We start from the raw sequence: 16,693 nt of genomic DNA on the forward strand, positions 1-16,693 counted from the left end.
ATATCTTCAAATTAAATATGTAAGTATTCATATGACTAGACAGCGATTTTACCTTTCAGATGAATCTCTTTTACTGGGATTCTGCTTTGTCTGTTATCTGTTATTCAATTATGTCAACATTTTAAATTGAATAGTTAATTTTGTATTGTTATGACAATTTAAAAATGTATAAATGAAGAGTTCAGATGCAAAAGCTTCTAAGTGCCATCTGAAATTTTCTTCTAGAATGATCATTTTTATCAAGCTTGTATGTTTATGTTCACTTATTTCACTTTAATGGAAATGAAAATTACCTAATAATTGTCATGAAAGTGAAATTACTGAACCTAAATATACGAGCTTGATAAAAATGCTAATTTTAGAAGAAAATTTCAGGTGGCACTTAGAGGCTTTTGCATCTGAACTCTTCAAATATTAATAAGAAGTTATTATCAAAACATTCTGTAAAAGCTTCTCCTCTTTTAATATCTTATGTCTTATGCTATAACAGCACATTAGCGAATATTCCAGCAAAATCTAAACTTTCCTCTAAATGTGTTAGCCTACTGTTTAAAAGTAAATCCACATTGTTCTTAAGGGGGGCATCTTCCCCATCTATTATAGTAGGCTAATTATTATTGGGCGTAAACCAGGGTTACTATGGTACAATTTTATTAGGGCACACATAAAGATCAGCTGGTTGACAGTAAATGGTTCCTCTGAACAATTAAAAGTATATATTTTTGTAAATGATATAAATATACTATCATATTTTATTACATGAATTTCTGAAGGCTCTATGTTCGTGATAAATTATGATTTTAACAGGTGTTTAAAAATGGCACGATTGTTCTCGAAGAGCGCTCTCTACAGGTCATGCGTTGTATTATTTCATGATAGGACAACCATAATGCAAACTTTACACATTTTAATGGGAGAAGGTATTCTTCTTTTGAGTTTTATCATTTTAACAATATTAATAAATACATTAACATAAATCATTTTATTTAACCCTATATGGGACTAATTATGAAATCACAGCTTAGAAAAAAGAGACTATATTTTACATGATTTAAGGCTAAAATCATTTTTCAAAAATAGTTTTCTAAATATGATCTGACCTTTTTTTAGGGTGCCGTCATGTATAACTGACTTTGTCCTATTAGGGCAAATTGCCTTAAACTTCACACTCATTCAAATGCATTTTCACTAGCTGAAAAGTAGTGGAAAGCTCTTTGTTTCAAAAAACATTAAAAAGCTTTATTAACATTCCATTTCATCTTTTGTTATTATACTACAATTGGAATTCACATGTGAAATTGTCAAAAACTTGACACAAATTCAGATGCAACTTCGCTGCCTGGAATTATCAATGATAATTGAGAGATGGACAAATAAATGTTCCCCAAAAGCCTTTTGTGTCATATTTGACATTAACATGAACAAATGTAAAAATAATTTTAATTTTTTTTAACATAATAAAATGATGTATGAATGAAGTAAACCCAAGTTGCTTGTTCATCTTACATTTACTTTATGATTTCTGAGCAAAAAAAGACTTTACTTGATAAAAAAGGATGAACTATCAATCAGAGGACAGAATGCATGAAGATTATATTATGTACAACAGGTTTTTCAGCAAAGTTTTGGTCGTAGTGGATAATTTATAGGCCCTAGACATTTGCAAATTATACAGTAGGCTAATATATTGATAAATAAGCATTATACTTATTGTTCAACATTTTATAAAGAATGTTTAGTTTAAGTTATGAGGGAATAAATTGTTTAAAAAGTTGGCCAAAATGTAACACGACGTGTCCTGGGGGATACAAACATAAAAATAAATAAATAAATAAATAAATAATATTGGTTTTTATTGGTTTAATAAAATTTGTTTTTTATACCCCTTTTAGGGTTAGTACCGGGTTAATATCGACTTTAGTGTAAATAAAACCATATCAGTCTTCTTAATCACATTATATTAATAATTTACTCGGGAACTGCATCATCATCATGACAGTCGATCATCACTCTCCTGCTGCATGACCAAAGTCCCTTTAAGACTGGTGGCTACAGCATACTGCTCACTGATTGGCTGAGCCTCTCAAACTACCGAAACCTAGAAAGACCAAAACACATTTTCGCATATAATCATGGCAGACGCACCTAAAGCAGCCAGGTAAGTTACGTTATTTGTTAGGTTACTCGAATATTTTACATGTGATTTGCAGTATCATTCAAGATGGCTAAGTATGAGCTTTCATTTTGTAATAACAATAACAAAATAGATAGCTATTACATAGCGACAGAAAGTCTTTGCGAGTCGTTCTGTTTTGCTGTAGCATAAGCACAACATATTCTGTTACAAAGTAAATTAGTCTCAGTAAAGTTTCTTATTATTGTTCACAGTAACAAGGCTGTTACAAGTGTCTACAATGAGGTGAAGGTATGTATTTCTCCAAACGTTAAAATACGAAACTCTGTTGTTGACTTTAAAGGGCTGTTAAACTAAATAAAATATAAAAAAAATGTATGTACTGTATGTGTGTGTGTACCAGGGGAGGCGAACGTCGGTCCTGGAGAGCCACAGTCCTGCAGAGTTTTTCTCCAACTCTGATAAAAGCCCTTTAGACCTTGATTATCTTCCTCAGGTGTGTTTGATGAGGGTTGAGCAAAGCTCTGCAGGTCTGTGGCTCACTAGGACCGACGTTTGACACCTATATATATATATATGTGTGTGTGTGTGTGTGTGTATATGAATATATGTATGTGTATGTATGGGTGTATATATTTTGCATCTCACATTGTGGCCAATTGACACCTACTCACCATTAATACAGGAGTATTATGGAAAGACACTGAAGAAGACATCTGACCTGAAAAGCAATGCCTGTGTGCCATCTGCCAAGTCTGTCCCTGCATATGTGAGAAAAGCGATAGCTGGGATCCATCCAGATGTCGTTGCAAAGTGAGGTTTACATGATAAATGTTGTGTTGATGCAATACAGGCTATATATATATATATATATATATATATATATATATATATATACAGTACAGGCCAAAAGTTTGGAAACATTACTATTTTTAATGTTTTTGAAAGAAGTTTCTTCTGCTCATCAAGCCTGCATTTATTTGATCAAAAATACAGATATTTTTTTTATATTGTGATATATTATTACAATTTAAAATAATTGGTTTTCAATTTATTATACTTTAAATTATCATTCATTTCTGTGATGCAAAGCTGAATTTTCAGTATAGAAGAAGAAACTTCTTTCAAAAATATTAAAAATAGTAATGTTTCCAAACTTTTGGCTTGTACTGTGTGTATATATATATATATATATATATATATATATATATATATATATATGAAGAGTTCAGATGCAAAAGCCTCTAAGTGCCATCTGAAATTTTCTTCTAGATTGATCATTTTTATCAAGCTCGTATATTTAAGTTCAGTCATTTCACTTAAATGACAATGAATAGGTAATTTTCATTGCCATTTAAGTGAAATTACTGAACTTAAATATACGAGCTTGATAAAAATGATCATTCTAGAAGAGAATTTCAGATGGCATTTAGAGGCTTTTGCATCTGAACTCTTCATATATATATATATATATATATATATATATATATATATATATATACAGTCAAACCAAAATTGCTTCAGACACCTTGCTATCCTAACTTACATAAATGAACTATAGTGTCCTGCACCCACTAGTAAAACAAATATATAACAAAATTATATGTGGTGTCTGAATAATTAGTTTGACTGTATGTGTGTGTGTATGTATATATATATTGCATTTTTACTTCTAGCCTTTCACCATGTTTCAATGCTTAGCCCTTGGTGGCAGTATAACTTGTTTCCGTCCTCTCAGGTACTATGGCTGTGGTCTGGTGGTCCCTGAGTGTCTGGAGGGCTTCAGGGTGCTTGATCTCGGCTGTGGGAGTGGACGGGATTGCTACATGCTCAGCCAGCTCGTAGGAGAGAAGGGACATGTCACAGGCATCGACATGACTGAAGATCAGGTCAGTTCCCTGAAACTGCAGATTAGGGTTACAGGGTTTTGAATAATAATGTGCACAGTTAGTAAATAAGTAATTTTGTGCTTGTTTCATGTTTCAGTTCCTTTCAGTTTAAAAAACAAAACCTTAAAGGGCGATAACTATAATGATAAAGATATAGTTTTAAAAATAATTTTAAATAAAAGCATAAATAAGTAAAAGCATTGCGGAGTCCACACCACAACTATAATGACAATGGCACAGAGGAACGGTAACGATAGAGGAAATCAATGTCAAAAACACTGACAGCCAATCAGAATCCACCCTGCTTTAATTTAAAGAGCCCGAGCATTGGTAACACTTTATAATAACGTTCAGTTGTAAGTCATTTATAAGTGGTTAGTTAATGATGAACTAATCACATTCATAAATGATTAGCAAGTGATATACTAACATTTTATGTATGTTTTGTAAATTCCGTTACAAGTCATTTACAAGTGATTAGTAAATTAATCATTTATGAAACATGACTATGCGTTCATAAATGATTAATAATATGTTCATTATTTTATGTATGTTTTGTAGATTCAGTTATAAGTCATTTACAATTGATTAGTTAATGATTAGTAAAATCATTTGCAAAACATGACTATGCGTTTCATAAATGTTTAATAAATGATGTTACTTTTTTTTGTGCATGTTTTGCTCACATCAGGTACACAGTGGTTAAAGACTCCATGTGTTTCAGAGAAGACAGCTGTCTATACCCTCACCAGTCAGCACTTACACTGCAGTACACACTACAGTGTTCAACACCTGTTATAGATGATGTGTAAACGCATGAATAAATCATTTACAACACTTTCTGCGTCCCCTAATCTAAAGTGTAAACTATTCATCACTTGTAAATGTATTACACTTCATCCGTAGATTACCACTTCAAGAATCAATAAGGCATAAGATCTATGAATGTTATCTACGAATGATGTGTAACACATTTACAGTACAAGTGATGAATAGTTTACACTTTAGATTAGGGGATGCAGAAAGTGTTATGATTTATAGTAAATTATTTATTCATGCGTTTACACATCGTGTTGAACACTGTTACTTACCTGTTACAAATGATCTGTACGTGTATTCAAGGCATTTACAACACTTTCTGCACCCTCTAATTGCTACATACATACAAAAAGAATAATACAATTTATTAAACATTTATGAAACGCATATTCATGTTTTGTAAATGATTAGTTAATCATTAACTAATCAATTGTAAATGACTTATAACTGAATCTACAAAACATACATAAAATAATTAACATATCACTTATTATTCATTTATGAATGCATAGTCATGTTTCATAAATGATTAGTTAATTATTTACTAATCACTTGTAGATGACTTGTAACGGATTTACAAAACATACATACAATCTTAGTATATTACTTGCTAATCATTTATGAATGTTTTGTAAATGATTAGTTCATCATTAACTACATACAATTTATTAACTTTATAGTTACCGTTTTATGTGTGAACGGGCCTTAATAGTGTTTAATTATTTGAATAGATAAAGGCCCGGTTTCACAGACAGGGTTTAGATTAAGCCAGGATTAGGCCTTAGTTTAATTAGGACATTTAAGTAGCTTTTATAAACATGCCTTAAAAAAAAAAAAAAAACAATGGTATTGACATATTTTAAAGTCCCCTTGTGGTGAAAATCATGCTTTTAATGTTGTTTATATGTCTATGTGGTGTTTTTAATATGCTTTAAGACAAACCATGTGCAAATTTATAAGTCAACACCATTGCTGAGCATTTTCTTCTTAAAACTGCAGTGAACCAAAGACAGTGTCAAAAACTGTTTGAAATCGCTGGTGTTTCTGACATCACAAACTACCTTGTTAACGAGTCAACATGTGATCGACAACGAGTGCATCTCTGAGCTGGTGTGAGTGAGTGGAGGCTGGGCTAATTTGTATATTCATAAAACGCGTATATTAAATGAGGCAAGTGTGTAGAGTTACATTCAAGCTACTTTAAGGCATGAATTATTTTTTTTCAAGGAAAAATCATTTAAATGTCATTTTGGTAATCAAGTTCAAGTTTGGTAATCGAGTTTTAAGGGATACAATTATTGACTACAGGGGGACTTTAAGATATGTCAGTGCAAGTTGCTTTCAGTTAAAACAGCTCAAACATGCATTTTAGCCTGGGACTAGCTTAAGCCTTGTCTGTGAAACAGGGGGTGACAGTCTTAATAATTTTTTTTTTTTAAAAACAGTATATGTGAACTGTGTGAAATGTGATTTTTCTTCTTTTTTTTTGCAGCTTGAGGTGGCCCAGAAGTACGTTGACTACCACATGAAAAGATTTGGTTACAAAAAGCCAAATGTGAATTTTGTTTGTGGTTACATTGAGGCCTTGGCTGAAGCAGGTCTAGAGGAGAAATCATATGATATCATCATGTAAGCTTTCAAAGTTTCACAATAGTAGCCTTAAAGTCACCATAAAATGGAAGTTGCAGTTGTATTTTCATCCCTATCGTGGAGTATATTCGAGTGGCGCATGAGGGCACATGAATAAAAAAAAAAAGAGATTCATAATAAATACTAAAACAAACAGATATGTCATTTTAGATTTCATAGTGACTTTAACATGAAGAAAAAAGTTTTCTTTTCTGACTTGAGACTATTCTCTTCAACAGGTTTCAGTCTGTTCAGTTTCCACTACTAGCTTGCATAAACAGCCAATTCATTGGCGGTTTTCGTTCTTTTCTTTCAAAAGATCAAACTGTGTGGTGAACCTGTCCCCAGATAAAACCAGTGTCCTGAGGGAGGCTTACCGTGTGCTAAAGGTAACTCTATTTCATACTCGCACCAGTGATTTGAGTCATTTCAGAATTCAATTATTTAATTTTTCAGTTATATTTTTCCCCCATCCCTGACACTTGGATACTATACTAATTATAACAGTTATAGGAAGCATTGAATATTTGAAATAACATTGGACATTTTTGTATATTTAGCTCATTAACAAACAAAAAGGATTTTAATTTTCTTTGTTTTTAGGATGGAGGGGAATTGTACTTTAGTGATGTTTATAGTGATGCTAGAATCCCAGAAGACCTCAAGGCCAACAGCGTGTTATGGGGTAAGAAAAGACATTGATCCTAATTAGCCTATTTTCTTTCTAATTGTTACAAGGTTTACATTGTTTAATTGTTACATTGTTTAACTTCAGTTGTGCCACTGTGTTAAACATAACAAATAAAACCTGACACTGATATAGGCTTATTTGCATATGTTGATCAGGTGAGTGCCTGAGTGGAGCATTGTGGTGGGAAGACCTGATGCGACTGGCTGAAGAGGTTGGGTTCTGCAAACCCAGACTGGTTACTGCTAGTATCATCACTGTGGGCAACAAGGAACTAGAGAAACTTCTTGGTGAGACATTAAAATGGTGAAATGTGCCACCTTGTAATGGTAATCAAAAATTAATTGGCTCAAGTCTGTTCTGCAAAAAAAAAAAAAAACGAATAGACATTTTGCCAAAAACTTATTTTGTGTTCCACAGAGGTAAGAAAGTCATACAGTTTAGAGCGACATTAGTACATTTTCATTTTTGAATGAACTGTCCCTTTGAGGCTCAATCACAGCCATGCTGATCTTCAGTTCAACAACACTCTTACTCGTGTGATATTGGTTAAGGCAGCAGTCTAGAGGAAATTATTACTCTTTTACCACAGTTAACACATATGTACTGCATGTGTTAATACAAAGACATTTTTATTAGGTTTTCGTGCCACAAACATTCTTGTGTGTAGAAATATTAAGTTCTACTATTAAGTGATATGCACAACTGCTGTACATTTCTTTACCAAGCTTAAAATTAAATATAAAGTATATATATATAACTGATGAATTTAACATTTTGGATGATTTGTAGTAATGCTGAACATGTTGGAGGAAAAAAGTCGTTTATAAATTGCGCTAGTGCATAATGCATCATAACAAAGATGAATGAGAATAAACTTGTTCTCTTTGCCTTTGCAACCATCTATCAGCTCAGAGAGCACAAATGGCAGTCTATCTGGGTACACACACACACACGTGTGTGTGTTTTCATGTTTTATTGGGACTTTACATACACAATTATTTTTATACTGTACAAACTGTATATTATATTCCCTTACATCTACCCCTAAACCTACCTATCACAGAAAACTTTCTGAATTTTAAATATTCAAGAAACATCACTTAGTATGATTTATTAGCTGTTTAACTCATAGGGACCAAAACATTTTTCGGATATTGCCATCATTGTGGGGACATTTTATCCCCATATTGTAGGAGACGCATTCCCAAATTCCAAGCATAATTTTGTTTCTATTGTCCCAGTACATGCTCAGAGAAAAAAATTGCAATTTCCATCTGGCTGACACTTGATTACAGTAGTAGACAGGAGGCTGATTATCTAATCTCTTGTCTCCCATTGGTAGTCATTACATTAAGTCATTCTGCATTTGCATAAAGTTAAACATTTGTCATCTTTGTCACATTTATGAAATGTTAAGATATTTATAGTTTCATTTTGAATTGTAAAATTTGTTTAGGTGACTACAAATTTGTGTCTGCCACATACCGGCTCTTCAAGTTACCAAAAGGTTCAGAGAAGAGGTCCTGTCTGGTCATGTACAATGGAGACATTACAGGTGTGGAGGAAAGCTTCGAGTTTGATGCCCAGTTTACCTTTAAGGTATGTGGTAACATCCAGTTCATCAGAATTGAACCTACTTATTCACCAGAGCTCATAATGGAAATCAGATCCATTCTTTCTCTTCTTTGTCCCATAAGTAATTATTAATATTTTTGAATAAATTAACAGTAATGTTAATGTTACATCCATGGATTAGTTGTTTGAATCTTGACAATATGTCACTATCATGTTGTTTTGAAAATAAGTGTCATGTAAGTGTGAGCTTAAAAAAATATCTTAACTATTTCTTATATTCCTAGATTTTACTTTGTTGGTCATATGGTAATAATATATGAAAATGATATGCATATAAATACTACAGATTATTAAGTTAAATGTGTTGCACAAAAACCTTGACATTTTACCGTTCAAAAGTTTCGGTTCAGTAGAATTTTTTTTCAAAGAAATGAATAGTTATGCAGCAAGTATGAATTTTAATGATTATTCAGCAAGGATGAATTTAATAATTAAACACAAAAGTGGCAGTAAAGGCATTTATAATATTGCAAAAATAAATATATTTAAAATAAACATTGTTCTTTTGAACTTTCTATTCTTCAGAGAATTCTGGAATAAGTAAAAGCACAGTTTGCACAAAAGTATAAAGCAGCATTGTTTCAACATTAATAAGAATAAATGTTTCCTGAGCAGCAAATCAGCATATTATAAGGATTTCTGAAGGATCATGTGACACTGAAGCAGGAATAAGTTAAATTTTAAAATAGATTAAAATAGAAAACGGTTATTTTAAATAGTAATAATATTTCACAATATTGCAGTTCTACTGAATTTTGTATCTGCCGTAGTAAGCATAAGCTGCTTCTTAAAAAAACAAAACATTTTACTGATCTTGAACAAGACTTGTATTTTGTGAACAATCATAATCAAGACAATTCTGGGTCTTTGTCTAGGTTGATAAAGTGATGGAGGTGGATGGTGATGTGGCCAGCCTCTTGAGGAACTCCAGATTTGCTGAAGAATTCACATTTCAGCCTCAGGAGGTGAACACCTCCAGTTCTGGAGGATGCTGGGACAAACCCAAGGTAATTGACTCATTTCCTACCATGCCTCATTTTCTTGGCCTCCATTTATCAGCAATGCACTTATAGTATATCACACCCATACCTGTCAACACTCGCGTTTTCCCCGGGAGTCTCCCGTATTTCACACCCATCTCCCGACCCCCTCCCGTTTTGTCATTTCTCCCGTGAAACCCCCGTAATTTGTATGCCCAAATGTCGTTATATGAATAATCACATCGATATATTATTCCAAGGTTGCCCAGGTATGAAACCCATCCTACTCGCGCAATCAACACATCATACAAATTTCAACCCATTTGTGAGCTCAACCTGGCAACCTGCAACTCAGTAGCGCTGTTGACGTGCGCAGATCGACGCGGGAAGTTGAATAAGCGTCACTGGTAGAAATGGGAAGAGAAGACTCCGTGGTAAATATTTAACGTAATTAACGCAGCATCCGTTTTTTCTGTCATCCTTTGGATGGCGTTACATTATATGATGCGCTCTTATTCTTGCAAATGCTTTTAAACCATTCAAGCAAAGACAAATTGAGCGCCAGAATCGAGTTCTCTTTCGGCTTGAAGTTGTTCGAACACTAACACACGCAATTATGCCAAAATGTCTGTTTCGTCGAGTATCCTCATAAGAGCAGCCTGAGCACTCTTAAATCAGTTAAATATAGTCTTAAATGAACGTAAAGAGTTGTGAGAGAATGAGGCGCGTGTGAGATCCGCGTCTCTGTCAGCAGCGGCTGCTCTTAAAGGGACAGCAGCCAATGAAGCTTTCTGTCAGTAAAGTTAATCAACACTCACTGCTCTTGACTAAAGAACTTTTGTAACTTTAATAAGGATTAATCTATATATAATTTAACATTTATGCAGTGCAAACTGTTTAATAACTTTATTCAATTTCTGTATATTTCCTACCTTTTAGACAAATATATTTAAAATATACTGTCTTTGTTGTTTCTACATTAATTTGGAGATTAAATGTGAAATTATTACATTATAAAATACATTAAAAACATTCGTTTTTTTAATGGCGATTCATCGTAATCACAGAAAAAAAATGTGTGATTAATCTAGTTATTTTTTTTGCAATCGATAAAAATAAATCTTTAATAAGTCTTATCTTTAATAAGAATAAGTCTTATTCAAGTTTATTTTTATTGAATTTTATGTATTTATTTGTGTTAATATCTGCGCAATTAATGTGTATTTAGCCTGCCTTTGTCATCCAAAATCGAAGAACGAACTGGTGTGACATCATTTCAAACAAAATCAGGCCAAAGCGAACTTTCCAGGAAAGATTGCTCCAGCTGGTAAACGCCTTCAAACTACAAACGGCTGTGGCGATTACATAATTGGTAGGTGTGTGCTGAGGGTTTGTCTTATTTGACATGAAAATCTGCACATTTTTTTTCGTGTTTAATACAGTAAAGCTACTTGCTTTAAAGGGTTATGAAACCCCCCTCTTCCAGCTCAAGTCTAGCTCACAATGTTTTTGAAAAATGCAACTTAAATGGGTGTGGATGGCTGTGAGAAGAAGGGATGGGAGTGGGTGTGTTATGGCATGGCAAGAGAGAGAGAGAGAGAGAGGGGGGGGGGGGGGGGTAACTGTCATCGGCCAGTGGCCCATGCATATCGACTGTCACTAAAAATCAGTGGTAAAACATGAGGAAATGCTAGATTTTTTTATAGCTGGCAAAGTTAAAGTCTAATGAAATACACTGACACCTTATTTTTGTCCTTTCAAAAGTAACTGAATGCCCTGCTACATATATTAGCCTACAGCAATCGTAATTGTATTTAAAACATATTAATGTACATGTATAGTTATAATGTCATTATAAAATATGTATTTGTTTATACACTATAAATGCATATATTTGAAAATAATGAATTTTCCACTTAAAAAAAAAAGAAAAAAGTTCCTTACATAGCCTACAGTCCCTGACAAAAGTCTTGTCGCTTATCTATTTTGTAGAAACACCTGCTATTAACCTGACTTTTAATTAATCAATTGGTGTTAGAAATAGCTCATATGAAAAGCTAAAACCCTCACAAATGATGTTTAATGCACTGAAATAAATTAGTTTCACTGAAAAAAGATTTATCATTTAATCAAGACAGAAAGGTCAAATTTTGGCAAGACAAAAGTTTTGTCGCCTATACAGAAATTAAACAAATTTACTGCAAATACAAAAATAAGTCAGCAAATTAAGTAGTGGTGCTGTGAGATCCAAATTTAATATCTTGTATGACTTCCATGAGCTTGAAGGACTGCATCCATGCGGTTTGGCAAGGATTCATACAATTTATTGATGAAGTCATCAGGAATAGCAAAGAAAGCAGTCTTGCATGCCTCCCAGAGGTCAGCAATATTCTTCGGTTTCGTCTTCCATGCTTCCTCTTTCATCCTACCCCACATATGCTCAATGATGTTCATGTCTGGTGACTGGGCTGGCCAATCCTGGAGCATCTTGATCTTCTTCGCCTTGAGAAACTTTGATGTGGAGATGGAAGTATGCGATGGAGCACCATCCTGCTGCAGAATTTGGCCTCTTTTATGGTTGGGAATATAAGAGGTAGCTAAGATTTCTTGGTATTTTAGACTATTGATGTTGCCTTCCACCCTGCAAATCTCTCGCACACCCCCATACTGGATGTAACCCCAGACCATGATTTTTCCGCCACCAAACTTCACTGTTTTCTGGGTGAATCTCGGATCCATGCGGGCTCCAGTAGGTCTCCTGCAATATTTGCGGCGACTGTGGTGTAATTCAACAGAAGATTCATCTGAAAAATCCACCTTCTTCCACTTTTCCAGCGTCCATCCTTTTAAGAGGCTGTGGGCCTTGGCAAATGCCACACGGTTTTTCAATTGTCTTTTGTTTAGTGCTGGCTTCTGGGCACTGATTCGACCATGGAGGCCATTTCGAGACAGAATCCGACAAACTGTTCTGGTTGACACAGGGACTTCAGGTGACCAGGTCTTGTGGAGCTCTGCTGCAGTGGAAAATGGGCTAGCCTTGGATTTTCGAGCCAACAAACGGTCCTCTCGAGCAGTTGTCTTGCGGGGTCTGCCTGACCTGGGCTTGTCAAAAACATCTCCAGTGTCTTCAAATGTTTTTTTTATCCTCTGTACTTGACGCTGAGACACATTGAAGGTGTCTGCCACATCAGCAGTGGATCTGGTCTTCAGCCTCTTGATAATCAAAACTTTAGTCTCAGGGTGAATCTTAGGCATGTTTGCAGAGGTCTTGTTGCAGTTGATGTGAAGGTCTAGTGTACTGGGGTTGTTTTTATACACACCTGAGACCTAATTGATCCATTATTAGTCACAGGTGAAGCTCATATGACAAGGCGACAACACTTATGTCTTTGCAAAAATTTACTCAATGGGCTTTACCAAGCTGTGAATATTAGAATACTTTGTGACAGTTTCGTTTTGCACTGAAACATTATTACAAAAGCTGTTGGGATTAAAATGAGCCATTTCTTGTAAAAAAATATTGATTAGAAATATATTTCAGCGGCACTTCAGGTCAATTTGTACACAAGCGACAAGACTTTTGTCAGGGACTGTAGATCTACACGCCCCCTGAACCCCCATAATAAAGATGGACAGTGACATAGAAATTTGCACGAATTAAGCATACAATTGAGGTATTATCGAAATATCTAAATTTTAATGATGAGTGCTTATTTAACAAAAGGCAAGTAAAATGGTCAGGGTTACATTTTAGACACACACGCACACACACACACCTCCTTGAAGGGATAGAAAAGTCCTCGGGACTTGGTACCGCATTACTCGCAAGACGCAACCTGCATAGGTGAACAAGGCCGAAGTCCACCATTCTCCAGTTCTCAAAGCTCTCTCGAGAAAAATGCTTGCTACACACACATAGTTTAGATGTGTCCGTGGTTACAACCAACCAACCAACCGCCCGCAGCCAGAGTCTAGCCCTGGCAGCATCGCGGGGAAAGATGCACTGGAACTTTCGCACCACGAAAACGAACACTTGCGTCCCATCATGATTGCCACTCTCATCTACTACGCGATATCACAGTTTGACATGTCTGTCATTGGAAAGATCCACGTGGTGTCATGAATAATTAAGAGAAGTGTATTCTCATTGGATAAGAAAACTCAGTCTCATGAATAATTATGAGACACCGATGAGTCATCAAAGCTAAAAATAAAAAAAAATCGAACAGATGGTAACATTGTCTTCAATGATGTTCAACACACATACCTCTGTTAAAATCTCCGAAAATTTGGTTTAGGGTTTCATGACCCTTTAAAGAAATCGATTGTATAAAGTGCCAAATTGCAGAGCTGGTGCAAACATATCTACTTCGCTATGATCAGATGCTTTCTTATCTGCTGTATTCTCACCGCTGTCATTTTTGCGGCATGTTTTTGTTATTAAGAGGAAAGCGAGCAACACTTATTCTTCTAAACCGTGCTCTCAGCAGTGTGGGTGGCGTCGAATATTTGCTAACAGTATAATGCTGAAAAGTAATTCAAACTTCTTTTTACCCTTAAGAAAAGAACAAACTTTTGCCGTGAGTATTTCTGGACTTTCAGTTGCTCTATACACAAGGTCACCCATCTGTACCACAAAGCCTTGAACACAGAGGAATGTCCGCCCTTCCAAACAAAGAATGCCATCTTATCAGTGCTGGCGGTGATTCGGTCTTTGCAAACACAAAAAAGGACCAGAATCGACTTACAACAACACGCAAGGTGGTCATTTAATGATCACTGTTGGTGCCTGGATCAGATTTACTCCATTCTTAGAAATCCTGATTTAAAACATTTAACTAAATGTATGTTTGACCATTGGTTTGGTTTCATTCCTAAAAGATCTAAAAGGTTCCTGCCATGCTTCAGTGGATTTTTACTTTCACACAGAAAGCCTAAAATATAATCTCATTGCCAAATATCAGAGATATATGACATAAGTGCTGTATAATCCAAATCTTTTTAAAATATTGTAAACCAAAACAAGATTTACATTGTAATAAGGCATGGGTATGTTCTTTGCCCACTGTAAAAAAAGAAAAAAAGATCAATAAGTAATGGGAATGTTTTTTACACTTGCTCACATCAAAATAAGTTTTTATAAGTAATGCAAGATTCATCTCATTGTTTTTAAGTGAGTTTAATGCAATTTAAGTTGAAATTACTTAAACATCCAAGTTGATTGTACTTAAACATTAAAGGCAGCAATTTTTTTTATATTTTTTTACAGTGTATTAGCTCTATTTTGTTTTAGTGTTGGTTTAGTCTGATTTGAAAGTGCAATAAGGAAGTTTTGCACCCAGATTGATGCTGTTTCTGTTGTTTTAGACCCCGAGTTTTCAAACTTCTTGATGCTCTATAGCCCCCCAAATGTGATTTTGTTATATATTTTCAAGTATAAACCTGAAGAGGTATATATAGTTTTTAAAACACATTTTACACATAATTTTTCTCTGAACTTTTCCCTCTGTGTCATTGAGTTCTTTGGAACCAAATAGCTATACATAATGATTAATGCAAATACTGTACTTCCAACCACTGAGAATGTTCCTCTCTCTTCAGGCAGTGTCAATGAATCCCTTTGAACTGGTCCAGCAGTTGGCCAGTGCGAGTGTAACTGCTTCCACTGGGGGGTGCTGTGCAGGCCAGGAATCATGCTGCAACTGAATCTAATTTAAAATCAGTTTTGTTTTGTCTTGTTTATGATTTGAAAAGAACAAATTATTGGTTGTAATTTTTAACTGTAATTTTGTAAAAAATAATAATAATATGTACATAATATAATATTTCTCATAATTTGTGAAAAGGTAATAAAAAAATGCGTATATAGTGTAATGTTTTGCATGCATTTTTAATCATAATGATTAATGTATAGCAATATCGTGTACATCACACAAGTCTATATAGTTGCATAATCTTAAGCATTCACCTGCCAGACTTAATCTTTATTGTATCTTTATTGTATTGCCAGATATAATCTAACTGAAAACTCATGGTTTATTGAACTTTTGTAATAAAAGCACTTTTTTCCACTGCTGTAATAAAAATGTTTGAGCTGACTGTCTGGCTATTACTATCAGCTGGAGAATATTCATGGTCTCTCAAATGAAAATCACCTCTATTTCATTCAAATCTAGCCCCCGTCCCTTAAAATTTAACAACAGGATTTTCAGGTGAGAAGGGGGAACACATCAACCCTTTGCTGCGAATTTGAGGTTATAGAAACTTAAGGAATCTTGTACAGAATTCCCATTGTAGATTAAAAAGGTTTTCCAACATAGTTTTAAAAATTCTCTCTACTGAATATGCAAAGTTTCACCACCTGTGAAGATTTTTAGGATTGTGAAATAGTTCATAATCAATCAACTCTCCTTTGGTCTGGATTGATCTCTGGCCCTGATAATGATGAAATGCACACTGTACGGAGATCTGAGTTCATGATTATTTTTACATCCTTTTCATAGGTTTTGCACCTCTTGCATTTCTTAAGATCCCTCTAATCCCTGTCTTATCTATGTAAGGTAAATAGTTACCTATTATAAGTTTTTGAGTAATCACAATAAATGTACAGCTTTGTTAATGTTCTTTAGGATGACATGGACTGAATCGTTGTTCAAAATGTCTGCATTGTGGTGTTTCTCCAACTGTGAGAACTTTAGTCTCAGGGGTTTATAAATAACTTTTTTTTCTGCCACATCTTTTTGCTTCTCTTCAAATGATTTTTGTGTAGATTTTATTGTTTCACCCTTGTCCCAGACACAAACTTTCAATCCAACATAAAGATATGAATTATTGTAAGATCTGTGGTGCAGCTGTGCACATGTTCCGGATATATGGGTCTCCGAGAGCCCAACCTGGGACATGCTGTGATCCCACT

The 16,693-nt window shown here is 34.5% G+C and overlaps 1 protein-coding gene across 2 annotated transcripts; it reads left to right on the plus strand.

Moving 5' to 3' along the window:
• Positions 1 to 2,019: 2,019 nt before the first annotated feature.
• Positions 2,020 to 15,874, plus strand: as3mt (arsenite methyltransferase). Of its 2 annotated transcripts, none has more exons than XM_084396416.1 (11): positions 2,020 to 2,158; positions 2,389 to 2,425; positions 2,820 to 2,947; positions 3,873 to 4,023; positions 6,335 to 6,471; positions 6,791 to 6,860; positions 7,075 to 7,156; positions 7,318 to 7,449; positions 8,619 to 8,761; positions 9,673 to 9,804; positions 15,379 to 15,874. In XM_084396416.1, the coding sequence occupies exons 1-11, from the start codon at positions 2,133 to 2,135 to the stop codon at positions 15,481 to 15,483; spliced, it is 1,143 nt and encodes a 380-aa protein (XP_084252542.1). In that variant the 5' UTR covers positions 2,020 to 2,132; the 3' UTR covers positions 15,484 to 15,874. The 2 variants fall into 2 exon arrangements, with proteins under 2 accessions (XP_084252542.1, XP_084252541.1); XM_084396415.1 differs by lacking the exon at positions 15,379 to 15,874 and adding an exon at positions 11,006 to 11,170 and having other exon boundaries at positions 2,044 to 2,158.
• Positions 15,875 to 16,693: the final 819 nt, after the last annotated feature.

Source organism: Rutilus rutilus (assembly GCF_951802725.1).
Source record: "Rutilus rutilus genome assembly, chromosome: 2".
NCBI lineage: Eukaryota > Metazoa > Chordata > Actinopteri > Cypriniformes > Leuciscidae > Rutilus > Rutilus rutilus.